The sequence below is a fragment of the Eleutherodactylus coqui genome, chromosome 11, assembly GCF_035609145.1.
Source record: "Eleutherodactylus coqui strain aEleCoq1 chromosome 11, aEleCoq1.hap1, whole genome shotgun sequence".
In the NCBI taxonomy this organism is placed as follows: domain Eukaryota; kingdom Metazoa; phylum Chordata; class Amphibia; order Anura; family Eleutherodactylidae; genus Eleutherodactylus; species Eleutherodactylus coqui.
Genome location: NC_089847.1, coordinates 11,987,316 through 12,004,406, shown reverse-complemented (window position 1 = coordinate 12,004,406; position 17,091 = coordinate 11,987,316). Strand labels below are relative to the sequence as shown.

The window sequence follows — 17,091 nt, the reverse complement described above, 5'->3', positions numbered from 1 at the left end:
CTTTCATAAAATAAAGTGCTTTACTTCTGACAGAAATGCTTAACTGCCGCATTAGGAGGTCAGGAAAATATCTAACGTGATTCCCATAAATAGAGAACATTGCACGGATTAAAGTGGTCCTGTCATTCCCTTCACTGCTATACTGTCAGCCGGTGCAATGATGGGCAGCTGGTCATGGCTGCTGTGGAACTACAAGTGATAACAATCCCTTCCCAACAGCCCCTAATGGGCCTCATCATCCTAACTTTCATGAAAAAAGAGGCATCAAGTCCATGTTGAGAAGGGGTGTGTCTTCCTATAGCAGGATTGTGTCTTCCTTGAGCAGGGGTGTGCCTTCCTTGAGCAGGGGTGTGTCTTCCTTGAGCAGGGGTGTGTCTTCCTTGAGCAGGGATGTGCCTTCCTAGAGCAATGATGTGAAAGATGAAGATATAGGAATGCGCCACAAGGTATTGGCTTGAGAAAGGTGTTTTGCAAACACCGAAACGCGTTGCCGTTTGCTCTTCTGATTATCTGCGGACCAGTTTATTAAAAAGAACCTTGGATTACATCCTGGGGACCGGTTCGTTATTAACCTTTCGCTTGGAGTGGACACTTCAAGGAGGGGGCTTCTGGACATCCCATACCCCCCTCCTACCCAGTAAGTGTCTCTTCCTTTATTTTGGCATCCTAGATTTACAGCTTTCACATAATATTGTGCAGCGCAGTGATGTATTTTTCTAATAGACCTTCATCTAGAGCAGGGATGTGTCTTCCTAGAGCAGGGGTGTGTTTCCTTATAGCAGGGGTGTGTCTTGTTAGAGAAGGGATGTGTCTTCCTTGAGCAGGGGTGCGTCTTCCTAGAGCATGGGGTGTGTCTTCCTTTAGCAGGGGGGTGTCTTACTAGAGCAGGGGTGTGTCTTCCTTGAGCAGGGGTGTGTCTTCATAGGAAATGGTATGTCTTTCTTGGGCAAAGATGGAAGGGAATAAGCAATACCTTAGAATTGGATCCCTTTGAAATATAACTTTTATTAAATAACACAAAGATTGCACATAGAAACGACAATATCTAAAAGCCCAGTATATGCTGCAGACATATATAGGCCTCCTTCACACGAGCGAATGCGCTTATTTCCATAAATAAATTTTCACCACGATTGACTCCCAATCACAATTGGCGTATTTAAAGCTATTCACACGGGACGCTGCTGCGTTATGTAGAAAAACACGCTGAAGCGATGACAAGCAACGATCGGAATAAAATGTGCGGACTGACAATATCTAATTAAGGCAAGCTGCTATCTTTCCCCCGCGTTGTCCGCAGGGTAACTCCCTCCCCCTCTCTTTTTTCCAGCTGCCATAGAAGTCTATGGGATTTTGCTGCATAACATCACGCGGTGTGTAAAAAAGACGGACGAAAAGATCGAGTCGGTCCTAATTTTTCTCGCAGAAAAATTTTGTCCAGAAAAAAATTTTTTCTGAATGAAGCGAATGAAATCCAACGCATCGCGTGGTCACGTTTTAGCACTGCGAAGTGGGCGCCATCACGGGCTACTGTGCGTGTATCCGCGCATTCTGCTGTTGTTTTCTGCACTGCTGCGTCTTTTCACATAGGGGCAGCACACACCCTGCTGTGATTGAACCGGCTGTGCAGCCAAATTCGCCCTCGGTGTTATTGATTAACACTGCAAAATTGCGCAATTCGCTGCATGACTTAGTGTGGAGAGGGTGTGCAAATAGTCCCTTGGGTGCGCAAATGTATACAAAAATAGAGCATGCCACATATATTTTCGCACACGGCAAAATGGAGCGCAAAACCGCAGAACGCTGAACTCAATGGGTTCCATTCCCTACTTTTTGCGTGAGCGATTTTGCGCACAAAATCACCTATTCGTAGAGTCCCTAAATAAATGGGGGGGGGGGGGTTTCTCGGCTGCATAACCGGACAAAGTGAAACCACTGATTTCAATGGTTTCATTTTTCATCAGCAGTATTCTCACACGTTAATACCGCGTGCGAGAAAGTTAGGGCAGGACCTTAACTTACCGCTTTTTTTTTTTCAAACTTGAGCCCAATAGTGCAGAGTTTCGATAGTTCGGGAAAAAAAACCCAAAACCCTGGTCCATGTGCTACTACGCTCAGTAGCGGCAAGCAGAGTTGCGCATATGCCCATCCGTTTAAGTCCTAAGAGTGAAGATGAGGAGATTCCAAAGACTTCGTATACCAGCATGGCCAGCAGCTAACGGATTAAGGCCCCCTTCATACGAGCGTAAGCACATTTGCGCGCGCCTGAGCGCACAGCGGCGTACTTTACTATACTTTTTGTGCCCGCAAGGTATGTTACTCTGCGCACGGCAAACAAAGACTAATCGGTCTCAGGAATTGCAGAAGTGTTCTTTTTATTGCGCAATGACGCAGTGTGTCACGCATGGCTTAGCGTACTGTGCGTGCATTTACGTATGCCCACTGACTTCCATGGTGATTTTGGGTGCACGAATGTGCAGAAAAATAAAGTATGATTTGGCGTTTTTTTGGCGCGTCATAAATGCACAAGAAAAATACGTGCATGCAAACTAACCGATGGAAATCAATGGGTTAAATTCTCTGCGTATTGCCCGCGCAAATTTTGCCTAGGCAAGTACTCTTCTGTTAGGGCTTTTACCCACTGGCGTTTTTTTTTAATGCTGCGATATCGCAACTTTTTTTTTTCAATGGGACTTTCTAATGTTAAAATTGCTTCGCACAAAAATCGCAAGTTTGTGCTTTTGGGATTTTTGTGCGATTTTGACATTAGAAAGTCGCATTTTAAAAAAACGCAGCGATATCGCAGCATTAAAAAAAACTGCTAGTGGGTAAAAGCCCTTAAGGGGGCCTAAGACTAAGGATAGAAGCACACAGAAAAAAATTGGTTCAGTACATCGGACAGCACACAGAAGGATGTTCCATGCGGGTTGTGCCTTAGGATCTCGCCCGTGTGCAGGTACCCTCAGAGAATCCACATCTTCGGTACATAATTGCATCAGAATGGCATACAAGTCCACAGAGTTACAAATCATCTCTTCTACTGTTGTTCCTGAGTACATGTCAGTGTTCACTGCAGTTCTGCATTCTATTCGAGAACCAGCACATGGGGTTGTGGGTCCTCTTGGAATCTTTTACGTTTGCCATATCTGAATGGCAGCGCCCCCACCGCATCGTGTAATGGGATATTAATGGACTCTACATGCTTAGGTCTTTCCGGCTTTCTTATCTGAACTCGTTAATGTAAAGTGGTGACTGTCGGACAAAAGAGCGAGTATGTTAATAATCTGCCTCCTTATAATGGCTCTTGGCTACTTGCACACGGGCTGTTTTTCTGTTTGATTTTCGGACTGAGTATCAGACAGAGACAGCCACCATTAGTTTGAATGTGTGTACACTCAGGCTTCTTGTACTTTGACAGTCCGAGTAAAAAGAAAAATCGCAGCATGTCCTGTTCTTGTTCGTTCTCAGCAAGAGTAACCAAGTAATCCTGTAGATATGATACCTTTTAATGGCTAACCAAAATACATGATGTAATAGCGAGCTTCTGAACCAACGCAGGGTTCTTCTTCAGGTTTAAATGAAATAGATCAAAAGAGGCATGCATATATACACACATGCTTATGACAAGGCACAGACATGATGTGATTAATTTACACTTAAAAGAATAGTGCAACAGAAATACAAACATCTTTAAATAGTCACTGATGAAGATGTGAAGGTTTTATGGTCCATGAATTAGTGTTAGGGGGTCACCAGGCCAAGGTGTTATCTGTGCTATAGATGTCTCATACTTCTCAGTCATGCAAGAACCCTCTTGAACAATATAATCCTCTGTTGAATGTGTCAAAAGTTGTTATAAATTTATATTCCCAAATTCTTCTGTGGTTTTGTGATTTGAAACCCCCCTTCAATATCAAAACTTTCATATCTCCTATGTTGTGTCCATGACCAGAGAAATGCTCAGCCGCGGGTAATTCTGTCTTTCTCTGTTTAATTGTGTGGTGATGAGATCTCATCCTCGCTTTCAGTTATTGTTCTGTTTCCCCAACATAAAGGCCCCCAACAGGACATTCACTGCCCCGGATCAGGTACACAACATTGGTCGTGGAACATGTGAATGTCCCCGGGATCTTATAGTCCTGCTGTGTGTTGGGGATCCGTATCCTGCCCGCAGTCAGTACATGTCAGCAGGTCTTACAGCTCCTTACATTACAGGGATAAGTTCCTTTTTGTGTGTCGGAGGACAATGCACACCTGATTATAAAGTTCCTCAAATTAGGAGGTTGCCTGTAACACAGAAGGGAATGGTTCGGGAATATGGTGGTCCGGCGGTCATCCTTGTGTAGGTATGATGGAGTTCCTTTACGGTTTTCCTCAGTATCTCTAGTTCCGGATTGTAGGTCACTACTAGAGGTACATGATTGTTTCTTTCTCTGTGTACCGCAGTGGTTGATTCCTGGGTATCCTGGTGGCTCTGGTGATTTGGTCATCCATTGAGGTGGGATGGTGGGCCTGATTTATAAATGTCCTTTTAAGATGGTATAGATGGTCCTCTCTGCCTGTTGGGTTGGAGCAGACCCAATTGTATCAGGACCATAAGATCCCGGGGACATTCACAGAAGGTTCATGCATGACTGGGAAGTATGAGACATCTATAATACAGATAACACTGCTGACCTGGTGACCACCTAACACTAATTCAGGGACCATAAAACCTTCACATCTTCATCAGTGACTATTTAAAGATGTTTGTATTTCTGTGGTAGTATTCTTTTAAGTGCAAATTAATCACATCCATGTCTGTGCCTTGTCATAAGTGTGTGTATATAAATATGCATGCCTCTTCGAATCTATTTCATTTAATCCTGAGGAGGAACTCTGAGTAGGTTGGAAAGCTCGCTATAACATCATGTATTTTTGTTAGCCATTAAAATGTATCATATCTACAAGATTACGTGGTTTCTCCTGCTAGTAACAATCATGTTTTGCTCTACTGGCAACACTGGACCAAACTTTTTTCACTATTCAGCACTGAGAAGAGGAGAAGCGGCTCTCTGAAGACCAGGAGGAGCTATGTATATGGATTTCAGGCGGGCTCTTTTAGTACTGGAGCTACTGTGGGGGCCACTGTTACTACTGGGGCTACTGTGGGGGATATTATTACTACTGAGGGCTACTGCTGGGGCCACTGTGGGGGACATTATTACTGCTGGGGCCACTGTGGGGGATATTATTACTGCTGGGGCCACTGTGGGGGATATTATTACTGCTGAGGGCTACTGTGGGGGACATTATTACTGCTGGGGCCACTGTGGGGGTCAGTATTACTACTGGGGCTACTGTGGGGGATATTATTACTACTGAGGGCTACTGTGGGGGACATTATTACTGCTGGGGCCACTGTGGGGGTCAGTATTACTACTGGGGCTACTGTGGGGGATATTATTACTACTGAGGGCTACTGTGGGGGACACTGTGGGGGCCATTATTACTGCTGGGGCCACTGTGGGGGCCACTATTACTAGCACTCTGCAGGTGGCAGCACACCTCTAGATGACACGGGGGATTTTATACGCGGCGAACGTGCTGCAGAATGTCCACAGCGAAGGTTTCCGCAGCATTTCCACATCCAAAAACAGCCGTAATCTGTACCATTGCTGCGGATTGACTGGAAATGAGCCACAAATCCGCATCTGATGTCATACTATGCGGCGCTCCCCCTCACCTCCTCCGTAGGCTTCCCGCTGTCAGCGCTCCCTGGCTTCCAGATCCCAGCGACCTGTAGTGACCGCACCGCTGCGAACCGGACGCTGGGGAGCGCTGACATGATAAGCCACACCCCTTTGTTTTTCCGTTGACCGTTATGGTTTTGCGACAAAGGCGGTAACTATAAACAACAGGCACTGTGGGTATAATGTTCTAGCCACCTCTGCTTGCTGTCAGTGAGTGGGAACAACAGGTCACCCGCAGGGCACACAGTACTGCCGGCCTCCTCACTCGGGAACTTCCCACTACAATCGCCCCCATCAGCATTTCTCAGTGATTCCCTTTTCTCTGAACTGTTTGTTTCCATTGCACGCCCTACACTACAGAGGAACTCGGTCTCCATGGAAACCGGATGACGTATAAGGTCTGCGCCGGCCCGCTGACGTCACACGCCAGGAGCCGGAAGTGAGTGCGGAGCGGCTGCCCACGTGACTCGCAGACATGACCCGTAAGTTTCTGCTACGAGACGGTTATTTATGAGGCTGCAGTAACGGGGGTCTCGGTGTGTGGGCTGGGGGGACCTTGTAGGGATTATAACTCCCAACATCTCGGGGCTTTGCCTGCTGAGGCTTGTACTGGATGTAGCGGCCCCTTTAAGGCGCCATTGTTACATACCTGGTGCATGAAAACTGCAATAATATGTAGCTAAAGAGAGAAACCTCTGCTTCCATGCACTGCTGGGAGTTGTAGTTCTCCTGGGAAAGCTTGTAGTGCAGGAGATAGGACTCCTGGGAGTTGTACTTGCATTATGCTGGGACCTGTAGTTCTGCAGTCTCTTTCACTATTTATGGGGTAATTGAGGAGGCACCCCCAAAGCCCCGTGTACGACTTTTGCGCATGTAATCACACCCTTAGGCTGGCCGCACACGAGCGGCTATTAACTCCCGATTCCACGCTCGACGGCCGCGCGGAGGATCCGCAGCAAATGCCGCTCGAAACGTACTACGGAAAACCGCTTCTTCCTTAACCCTCGCGGAAACGAATTGCGATTTCTACGAATGGAGGAAGAATGGCAGTATTTTCTATTCTGCTGCGGACTTCGCTCGGACGGCTTCCATTTAAGTCAATGGAAGCCGTCCGACCCACAGCCAATCCGCAATTGACATGGCAGATAGGACGCGGATGCCCATATCGTTGCCAAGCGATGGCGCGGGAAAAACAGATATTTACAAAAAAAATATCTGTACTGCGCGTGACTGATGGCGAGCGTCTGCGGGCATCCGTGTTACAGAAGAGACAAAGGGACGCATGATTTTTTTTTAATGCGCCTAAAAAAAAATCGGAGCGCAATAGATAGAACATAAACGCGTTAATTCAACGCAGAAATTTCTTTTGCGCCAAAAGATGGGCAAAACGATGGCGGTGCCATACACTAGGCGAAAAGAAAAATAAATGTGCGCCGTCCCACATGTCGGGCAGTAAACACATGAGGGTGCGCGCTGGACGACGCGAGTTGCGCCAAAGAACTTTTTAACTTGTTCATATGAGTAAACCTACTGTAAAGAAGCGGACTAGGACAGCTGGATCCACTATTGCTATCTGTTATCAGCCATTTAATGACAGCGAGATCCCAACTGTGGTTCTTGTAGCTCGCATGGCTCGCCCTGTGACATCAGCTGCTCTGCTTCTACCACTCCTGCCCACGTCATGCGCCGCTCTTGCCTGCACGTAGGGGGCGCTGTTATCCTTGTCTGTAAGTGAGGGGTCTGCTGTGACTGGAAGGATGGAACAATAATCTTGTCTTCTTCTCCCCCTCCAGATATTGTATACAAGAAGATCCCTTATAAAGAGTCGTCGGAGATGGGGCTGGCGGTGAGACAGAGCATCTTATATCATCCTTATCAACTCTGAGGAAGCTGGGATGTGTGGGGGTCCGTCATCTGGGACCCCTGATCATCAGCTATAGGGACCATTCATTGTTTACATTACAGGTTGTATGTACTCAGAACATTCACTTCAATGGGACCGGCCTGCAGTACTCAGAACGGCCACTGAGACATGTGGGGTGCTAAGTGCGAGCAGGATCCCACTTGGACGAGCACGGAGATCCCGGGGGGCAGTTTCTACAACCCGGATAAATAACTACCAGCCATTGGGTAGAGGTGGGGAGGCAGGGGTATTGTGGGGTTTTTTTTCCCCACACACTCCTTTCAGGGACTTAACCTGCTCACTTCTTCTACAATATACAGCAGTACTTCAGTATTGCAGTATGTTGTAATTTTCACGCTCCCATATTAAAGGGGTTGTCCCGCGGCAGCAAGTGGGTCTATACACTTCTGTATGGCCATATTAATGCACTTTGTAATGTACATTGTGCATTAATTATGAGCCATACAGAAGTTATCAAAAGTTTTTCACTTACCTGCTCCGTTGCTGGCGTCCTCGTCTCCATCGGCCTCCGATGGCCAAATTAGCCGCGCTTGCGCAGTCCGGGTCTTCTGCTTTCTTCAATGGAGCCTCTCGTGCAGGATGCCGGCTCCGTGTAGCTCCGCCCCGTCACGTGCCGATTCCAGCCAATCAGGAGGCTGGAATCGGCAATGGACCGCACAGAAGAGCTGCGGTCCACGGAGGAAGAAGATCCCGGCGGCCATCTTCACCGGTAAGTATAGAAGTCACCGGAGCGCGGGGATTCAGGTAAGCGCTGTGCTGTTTTTTTTTTTAAGTCCCTGCATCGGGGTTGTCTCGTGCCGAACGGGGGGGGGGTTGAAAAAACAAAAAACACGTTTCGGCGCGGGACAACCCCTTTAAGCCCTGCCGTAGTCAGGGATTCATAGGGTGGACTATATGTTAGCCAGGAAGCCTTCACTAGCCCCAGCGTTATCACGGCAACAATCGGCAGGACTCATTGTGAGTGGAGGGACCCCCACACCCCCATTTCTCTCTTATATCAAGCTGATATCTTATATGGTGTGATCAGGATTTAAAGTGCAAGTAAGCTGTCAAACAGCCATGTTTGGAGCTTCAAACAGCCGCTGTATGCAGCTTACTCGGCTCCCGATCGCGGCTCGTACCCAACCCGCACCCCTTTATATTAAACGAAAAGAAAATGTCTCCGTTTTGTCCCTGGGTGATATGTCTGCCGCTCACGTAAGAGTCCCGCCGAACTCTTCTAGACCCCTACATGGCGCGTCCGCCTTGTTACTCTCCATCACAGCTCACTCTCGCCTATTGCTGTAGGATTAGAACAGCCGGTCAGGGTTACAGGAGAGCTGAATGATGATTCGGGTGGCCACGTTTGTCGCCCAGATAACCGTTATATGATATGTGGACGGATTATAGCGCAGATTCCTCGAACAAAGCGATGATCGATCCTTCATTCTTGCAGTTGAAAAGTGTCCAGAGATCGGAGGCGTTCATGAACACCTTTTTCGAGCGCTGCATCCAGAGCAAAAAGTTGTCAAGCGCAGGGGAGTTCCTGGACAAGAAGGCGCTGGTGATGGGGTTCGACCTTCCCAAGAGGAAGCGGAAGAAACACAAGGCGAAGGGTTTCACAGCCAAGAAACGAAGGGAGCTGAAACTCTTCAAGCTTAACCCAGATCTGCAAAGGTGGAGTGTGTGAGTGTGTGAGTGTGTGAGTGTGTGAGTGTGTGAGTGTGTGAGTGTGTGAGTGTGTCCTGTGCCAGGGTTGTTGCATCACCATGCCCGCTGACTACGATCCGCTGCCCTCCTCCCATACAGGTATGACACGTCCCTCCCGCTGCATGAGCTCTGGAAGCAATATATCCGGGACCTGTGCCAAGGACTACGACCAGATGCGTGAGTATGGCGCAGGAAATGCCAGCCCCGAGCTTGTTGTCCTAACTTTCCCCGACTCCTGACTGGCCAGTCTAGCGACGTCGTCGTACATTTCTACCTCTGTCCTTGTTGTAGACCTTGTGTCGGCCGTGTTCTTCTCACCTCCATTATTAATTTTGCTGCTTTAGGCAACCGCAAATGATCCAGAACAAAATGCTGAAGGCGGATCTGCATGGAGCGTTGGTTACAGGTGAGCCTGAACACGCCATTGTCATGTGTGATACCGCAGAGCTGCTGTATCTAAAGGCCCTCATACACATTATTCAAAAGCCGTCCAAAGCGGGTATGTAGGGCTCTCCTCCGACAGTTTGGGGCTGTTAACTCTTTAAATGCCATTCAATTCTGACAGCGTATAGCCCCCCCCCCCCCCCCCCCCCCCCCCCGTGATGAGATCCAGGGCTGTCTGGCAGATTGCTGTCCCTGTGGGGTGGCTTGATAGAATGCCTGCCTGATGGCAGTATGATGTTAATGCTATGGCATTGCATCATACTGCAGGAATGATCAAGGCGTCGTAAGTTGTTGTCCCCTCCTTGCCACATTTATAATATAATCCAAATCCTAAACCAAAGATTCATATTTGGTATCACCGCGTCCATTCTATCAAAGTAATGCATTATTTACCCCGGACAATGAACATCGTCGGGGGGGATGGGCGGGGTGGAATAACAGAAGAAATGCGCTTCTTTTGTCACCCGTTCACCTAGAAAAATGCAATAAAAAGCGATCAAAAAGTTTAATGTATTCCAAAATGGTACCAACGCAAACTACAGGACGTTCCGCAAAAGGAGAGCACTCGCACAACTAAGTCGGCGGAAAAATAAAAGTTATTGCGCACAGAAAATGGCGGCAGAAAACAACTTAAAAAAATTAAATGTCTTTGAAAAAATGTAAGTACGGCTAAAAAAAAACAAAACGATATGTTTAGTATGGGGGATACCGAGCAGCAGACCCCCACAGCCACTAATCGACTATTGCTATAGGTAGTCCTTTCTATAAGTCCTGGACGGCGGCTGGGTGCACCAAAGTGTTGATGTGAAATCAAGTAGAAAAATGTTGCCCCAACACCGTTCAGGCCGGGATCGTGGCTCAGCTATCGGTGTGCGATGCAGGGCTTACAGGGTCAACCTTTACTTGCATAGTAAGCAAGGCAAATGTCTGACATAACGGCGGCGTGTGATGTCGCTTGCAGCGATGTCTCAGGCTGCAGCATGAATCTTTACACAAGCCGGTACGGATGTCACAAGGTGTTTGCCTGAAGACTTCTATCGTAAAAACATGTATAGTTAGTAGTATTATGTATGGAGAGACGTTTGCCCCGTACCGGCGCCTGTGAGCGGCACAGAGAACCTGGAATCAAAGCAGAAAAATTATGTTTGGGCAAATCTTGCACTGCAGTACCCGGGTAATACCCGCGCTCCGGGGAGTACGAGCCGTAGATCTCCAAGAACCCCTGTAATGCCAAAGCCATTAAATGATGGGGAGTAACTGTGTACAAAGAGGTGGCATCAGCTGTAATCCACATGAACCCACTCAGTGCTCGGTATCCTGTATGTATCCCGGTAATGAGGGAATCAAGGGTTAGAGCAGACCGGCAACCCACTGACCCTACACCCGCCGGGAAGGAGAATGAACCCATCTGTTTGTGGGCTGCCGGTCTGCTCTAACCCTTGATTCCCAAGCATGTACTAAGGGCACCAGCTGAAGTGCCGTGGCAGGGTGGGTTAATTCAGTGGGCCAGTAGAAGTACACTTTGTTATTCCCTGTAGGGGACATAAACTTCAGATCGTTTGATCACTTAAACAATATAATGCAATACCCTGTTATTGCGTAATACTATATCTTAACATCTAAAGATACGCCATAGGTACGTACATCTTTAACAGGCAAACAATCCTGGCAGCCTATTTGATATCCAGAAGTCAACCCCATGATCTTACCGCAGTGCAGCCATTCAGGACGCTTCAATTCTGATCAGGATATTTAAATGCTGCTGTCGGAACAGACAGCGCTGCTTACATGGTTAACCGCTCTAATCATGGCTGTCGTGGGCAGGTGTCGGCTGTCAGACAGCCAATACCCCCATGTACAGTGGAGGTTCAGCTCCCAAGCCCGTTCCCTGCATGGCCTGTGCCGTGGACCGCTATTTACGTCCCAACTTCGTGCAGTATGTGCTTTTAGGGTGTAAATAGTCCTATAGGTGTCACGAAGGGGTTAAGGTTACACCCTGTACGATATGCCCTTAATGACCCGTTCTCAGAATGCGGCAGTGTTTCCTCTTGTTGTGAGGAGGTGGAGGTACAGACCGTCCTTCCCACCTCGTTATTCTCTGTGCCGGTAAATCTGTTGTGTCGGTGAGTTCTCAGGAAGGCTACATGAAGGGGTGACTTCTTATTACATGTATGTTCCTCCGTTACAGCGCAGTCTCCTGTCTTGGGAAAGAGGAAGTAACAAACCAGTTGAGGAAGTAGCCGGCCATCCAACCTCACAAGACTATTTTTGGCGGTTGGTTTGGTGTATAGGTCATACATGAGGTGGTGGTTATTTTACCTCCTCTGAGTCATCTAAGACGGCCACTTCAAGACGTATGGGGTGTGGGAAAGCCGTATCCTGTAAGGCTGTCTGGGGACACCTCGGCTGGCCTGCCAGATAAGATACATCGTCTATATATCTGCGCCGCTCTCTTGTGTTCCCGACCGTGCTGCAGCCTGAAAGTAATGCCACTGCATATGTCTAACATGTCATTGGGAAGTGTATTGCCTACAGTGGAAGGCTGACTTACTTTTGTTAAAGGGGTTGTCAAAGTTGTACCCTCTCTGTTCGACCCCCTTCCCCATGTACTAACACCAATTGTCTATACTCTCCTCTTCCCACTGTGACCGTGCTCGGCCCACCCACTCCGATCTCTGTTGATGGCTGCACTCCCACCCGGTTTACGGGACGTCACAGGGGTTGCAGCCAATAACGGAGCTCAGCAAGCATGGCGACGGAGCAGTCACAGGAGCGGGGAGATGCGAGTATGACTGTTTTAGTGGAAGGGATTGTCCAGAGATGGCACAACTCGGACAACCCCTTTAAATGTATGTAAGCCTGTCCTGTTAAACTGATGTATCTAAACCTTTCACATGTGATACGCCTCAGCACTACATTCCCCATCATTTTATGCCTGGCGGTAGTAGAGTCAGAAGTCGCTTTGGATCCGTCAGTCTTTGTTCCTTTTTCTGTCCACAGTGTTTAAGTCGAAATGTCCGTCGTATGTCGGACTCACCGGAATCGTCCTGCAAGAATCGAAACACGTCCTTAAAATCATCACCAAAGACGATAAGTTAAAAGGTATGAAGACTATAAATGGAAAATTCCCAGTGACCATCGAATGTTCGCCCCTGGCATGCTGTCTAAGGGGGGGGGGGGGGGGGGGGTCTGGTCTGAAGTCTGTATAGGTAAGGGGGGTCTGGTTGGTGCCCTGCATAGAAGGGGAAGGTCTGTGTAGAGGAGTGGGAAGGGCTCGGGCCTGGGGCCTATCTTGTCTTTTTGTGTGAAGGGGTCTGTATAAAAAGGGTCCCGTTTATGATTCAAATACTGCAGGTTAGTGGGTTGGCCTAAGTTTTAATGGGCAGGGCATAAGGAAACAATGTTCCCTTTTTCGGAATGTCCTTGATGTCTCATCTCAAAGTTGGCTGGTATGTTTCTTATGCAGCCAAGTGGTCCCGGCAATCATTTGGGGTCTTGACTTCAGTACTCTGAACCAATGATACCTGGTGCAATAACGTGTTTGAAAATACGTGTCCCCCCCCCCCCCCCCCCCTTCCTTCACTAATTACAACCCCCTGTAGACTGAATGATGGCCACGGTGCGTATAACCCCCAATGTTACAGTTCCCATAGATTGCGGTTTTTCGGGTTCTACTTCATTACTAGGAGTCTCTTTAAACCCTCTCACTATTGAAAATTGATATTCGCCCATTAAATCAGCGGCGTTTTATCCGCGGCCGGAGTAAGAGGCTACGATAATGTTACCTTGAAGACAACCGCAGCCGAGACGTTTCTCACAATGATCGCTGCAATATCTCCGAAGACACTTTAACTGGGGTCTCGTTTCCCATCTCCTAATTTACGGGCCGCTCGCTGCTACCTTTTTTTCTTTCCCTTCTGCCTGACAGTTGTTCCCAAGTTGAACTGCGTCTTCAGCGTGGAAATTGACGGATTTATCTCCTACATCTACGGGAGCAAGCTGCAGATGAGAGCCAGCGAGCGATCCGCCAAGAAGTTCAAAGCAAAAGGAAGCATAGACTTGTAACGGCGTCATAAACACAAGGTGGCGCACTTCTCGTATTTGCAAACCGGTTTCACTTTCTCCTTTTTTTTTCTCTCTCGTTATCTTTTATTTTTAGATAATTTCTTTCTTTTTTTTTCTTGTGGCTTTTCTTTTTACTCATATACTACTTTTTGTTACCTTTTTTCCTGTACATATATTCTATTTCTATTCATTTAGCGTTTATAGGGCTATTTCAGACGATCGTATATCGGCTCGGTTTTCACGCCGAGCCGATATACGGTGTCCTTGTCTGCAGGGGGAGGAGGATGGAAGAGCCAGGAGCAGGAACTGAGCTCCCGCCCCCCTCTCTGCCCCTCTCCACTATTTGCAATAGGAGGGGGTGAGATGGGGGCGGAGGTAAGTACCAGCGCTTAGCTCCGCCCCGTCCTGCTCCTCCCATTGCAAATAGGGGCGGGGAAGGGGCGGGAGCTCAGTTCCTGCTCCTGGCTCTTCCATCCTTCTCCCACCTGTAGACAAGGACACCGTATATCTGCTCTGAGTGAAAACCGAGCCGATATACAGTCGTCTACATAAGCCCTTAGATATATATATTTTTTTAAATTTCTATATAACTTTATATTTAGCATTTTGCCCCGTAGAATAAGTTTGGCGCTATACGTATAAAGATGATTTTATTTTACAATTTTTATTTTTTTTCTTTTTTGTACATATATTCTGTTTCTATTCACTTTGCATAAATATATTATATATATATTTTTTTTTTATTTCCTATATATTTTTAGTTTTCTATATAACTTATATTTTGGAATAAGTTGGTGCTATACAAATAAAGAGGAGTGTGGTGTTTTTTGTTTGTTTTTTTTGTTTTTTTTCCTCACTTTAATAATTTTTTCTATTTATGATATTTGTGTGTTTTTGTTAATCTAACTTTTTTTTTACTTTTTATCGTCTGTTTATCTTAACATAGATGCACAGAAAACTCCCGGCTGGAATCTCGCCGAGCCGTAGACGAGGGTAATATAGTAGATATTGCGGCTTCTGGATGCGTTTCAAGGGCTGCTGGAATTGAGTAATGATTGAACTCTCGTATAACTAATAACTCCCCCGAAAGTAAACCATTTTTATTTCCTCGGAGATGACACATAATATCCTGTGCCATTAAACCGCCGCCTTGCTTTACGATGTCCTAAAATGGTTGGAATGTAAGAATTTTCAGTCTTCCTAATAAGATGGCAAAGAGCGAAAATTTAAAGGGCTGCAGCTCGTCGTCTGCTAATGAGAGGAACAAGGAGGGGGTGGATCTGGGGAAGCAATTAACGACCGCCGGAGATTTAGTGCCGCATGAATGAAATTAAACATTAACAGGAGAAGATCGGAGGAGGTTTTTTTTTTTCTCGAGCTTTGAGTGAGGGGTTTTTTTTGTTTTTTTTGTTTTTTTCTTCCTGTGAATATGTATAAAAAAATATTTAATAAATGACTTATTGGATTTTCTAAAAAAAAAAAAAAAAAATTTTATCTGCAGTATGTGATTATGACGGGTTTTCCTCGGCAGCCCCAATAATTACTTATTTCTGCAGAACAGGGGAGGTTGTGTCTGAAATGATGCAATAGATGCATTCTGCATAGCTCATCGTATATTACCGCCACTCCTGCTCCCTGGTACTCGGCGACTGTTACATGTTTTGTAAGCCCTCTCTGACAGTCCTAGTGATTACCGTGATATGTCTGCTGTCTGTATCGGTGCAGGAGTTTTTGAGAAACTTTATCAGTAGCAGCACACAGAGGATTACAATAAGTAGTCCTAGAGAACAGGGCAGATCCAGACATGGGACTCGCGGCATGGAGGCCTCGTGGAAACTCAGGCTTTTGAAGTAGACGTCTCACATGGCTCTGTAAGCGATAAATCTGGTGACCGGGCGGCAACGGAAGTCTTAACAGGTAATGGGGGACACTGTGGGTGTCAGTGGCTGTACATGTAATGGGGGCCGTAAGACCAAATGTCCTTCAGCCAAGAGCCTGGAAATGGTTGCTTTTTTTTTTTGACAGAGTGTATCTCTCACTGATGATCAAACATAATAAGTATGTAATAAATAGAGATGAGCGAACCTACTCGCTTCGAGTAATTACTTGATCGAGCACCGCGATTTTCGAGTACTTCCGTACTCAAGTGAAAAGATGCAGGGGGGAGGTGTGTGGGGGGGGGGGGGGGTAGCAGCGGGGAACAGGGGGGAGACCTCCCCTCCCCCTTCCCCCACGGCGCCCCCGACTCTTTTCGCCCGAGTACGGAAGTACTCGAAAATCACGGCGCTCGGGCGAAAAAGGGGCGTGGCCGAGTACGCTCGCTCATCTCTAGTAATAAACCAAATCTTCAAATTGTATTTTGAGTGAATACCAAATCCTATATGTTAAGTACGCACTCCTTTTTAGAGGGTCAATCAATTCTCACTCCCAGCAAAAGTGAGACACTAATGAGATATCCGACTATGATAATAGTCGTATGACGGCAAAGTCCGTCCTCAATAAGTGACCACATCACATCGGATATGTCTCAGCATATGAGCCACCCGTACCAAGGGCAATCAATCAATAATTGGCAGCTATATAGCTCTGTTCTATTAGGACAGAGCCTGGGATCTGTGACCATTAATTTGCTACAGTGCCTGATCTGAAGTAGTCCAGGACACACCCCTTGTCTCATCATTGGTTCAGGCTCCTGAGGGTGGGAGGGGGCTGTCCTATCTCAGACTACTGATTGGACACTGTTGCTGAGGGCGGTTTTACATCTGCATCAGCACCTCCAGCCGGAGGTCCCGTCGCAGATCCGGCTGCAAAAACTGGAAGAAGAGGTGCTGCATGTAGTCCCAGATCACAGCTCTGTCCTAACAGAGCCCAGCTACAAAGCAGCCAATCGGAGAGATCGGGGCTCCTTCACAATGGCGGTCGCAGTATCACCGTGACAAAATCATGTTTTGGTTCATGCAATGCCTGAGCAGCAGCGAAAATTGGAAGTTTGCGCATTGCGATGTGATAACAGCGAGGCTCCACAGGGCAACCCAGGCGATTAGGAAACAAAGCGCAAAAAGATGGGGCAGGCAGCAATGTCTAAATCTGGCAGCATCACATGACGGGAAACATGGCAGTTGGGAATGGGGGTCATTGAAAAGCATGGGGATCATAATTCTGCGTGTTCTCGCGCATCGCACCATTTTACAGAAATAGTTTAGCTTTCATGTTTTTTTATGGAGAGGCGGGGGTTAA

General features: G+C 47.1%; 1 protein-coding gene across 2 annotated transcripts; it reads left to right on the top strand.

Moving 5' to 3' along the window:
* Positions 1 to 6,143: 6,143 nt before the first annotated feature.
* On the top strand, positions 6,144 to 15,012 carry POP4 (POP4 homolog, ribonuclease P/MRP subunit). Of its 2 annotated transcripts, none has more exons than XM_066582506.1 (8): positions 6,144 to 6,214; positions 7,526 to 7,578; positions 9,092 to 9,312; positions 9,445 to 9,522; positions 9,690 to 9,751; positions 12,790 to 12,891; positions 13,718 to 13,872; positions 14,809 to 15,012. In XM_066582506.1, the coding sequence occupies exons 1-7, from the start codon at positions 6,208 to 6,210 to the stop codon at positions 13,852 to 13,854; spliced, it is 660 nt and encodes a 219-aa protein (XP_066438603.1). In that variant the 5' UTR covers positions 6,144 to 6,207; the 3' UTR covers positions 13,855 to 13,872; positions 14,809 to 15,012. The 2 variants fall into 2 exon arrangements, with proteins under 2 accessions (XP_066438603.1, XP_066438602.1); XM_066582505.1 differs by having other exon boundaries at positions 14,801 to 15,012.
* Positions 15,013 to 17,091: the final 2,079 nt, after the last annotated feature.

Excerpts from the sequence above, each read along its gene's own strand:
- POP4 (XM_066582506.1), top strand. Across the intron at positions 7,579-9,091 it reads CGTCGGAGATGGGGCTGGCG|TTGAAAAGTGTCCAGAGATC; the intron begins GTGAGACAGAGC and ends TCATTCTTGCAG. Across the intron at positions 12,892-13,717 it reads CAAAGACGATAAGTTAAAAG|TTGTTCCCAAGTTGAACTGC; the intron begins GTATGAAGACTA and ends TCTGCCTGACAG.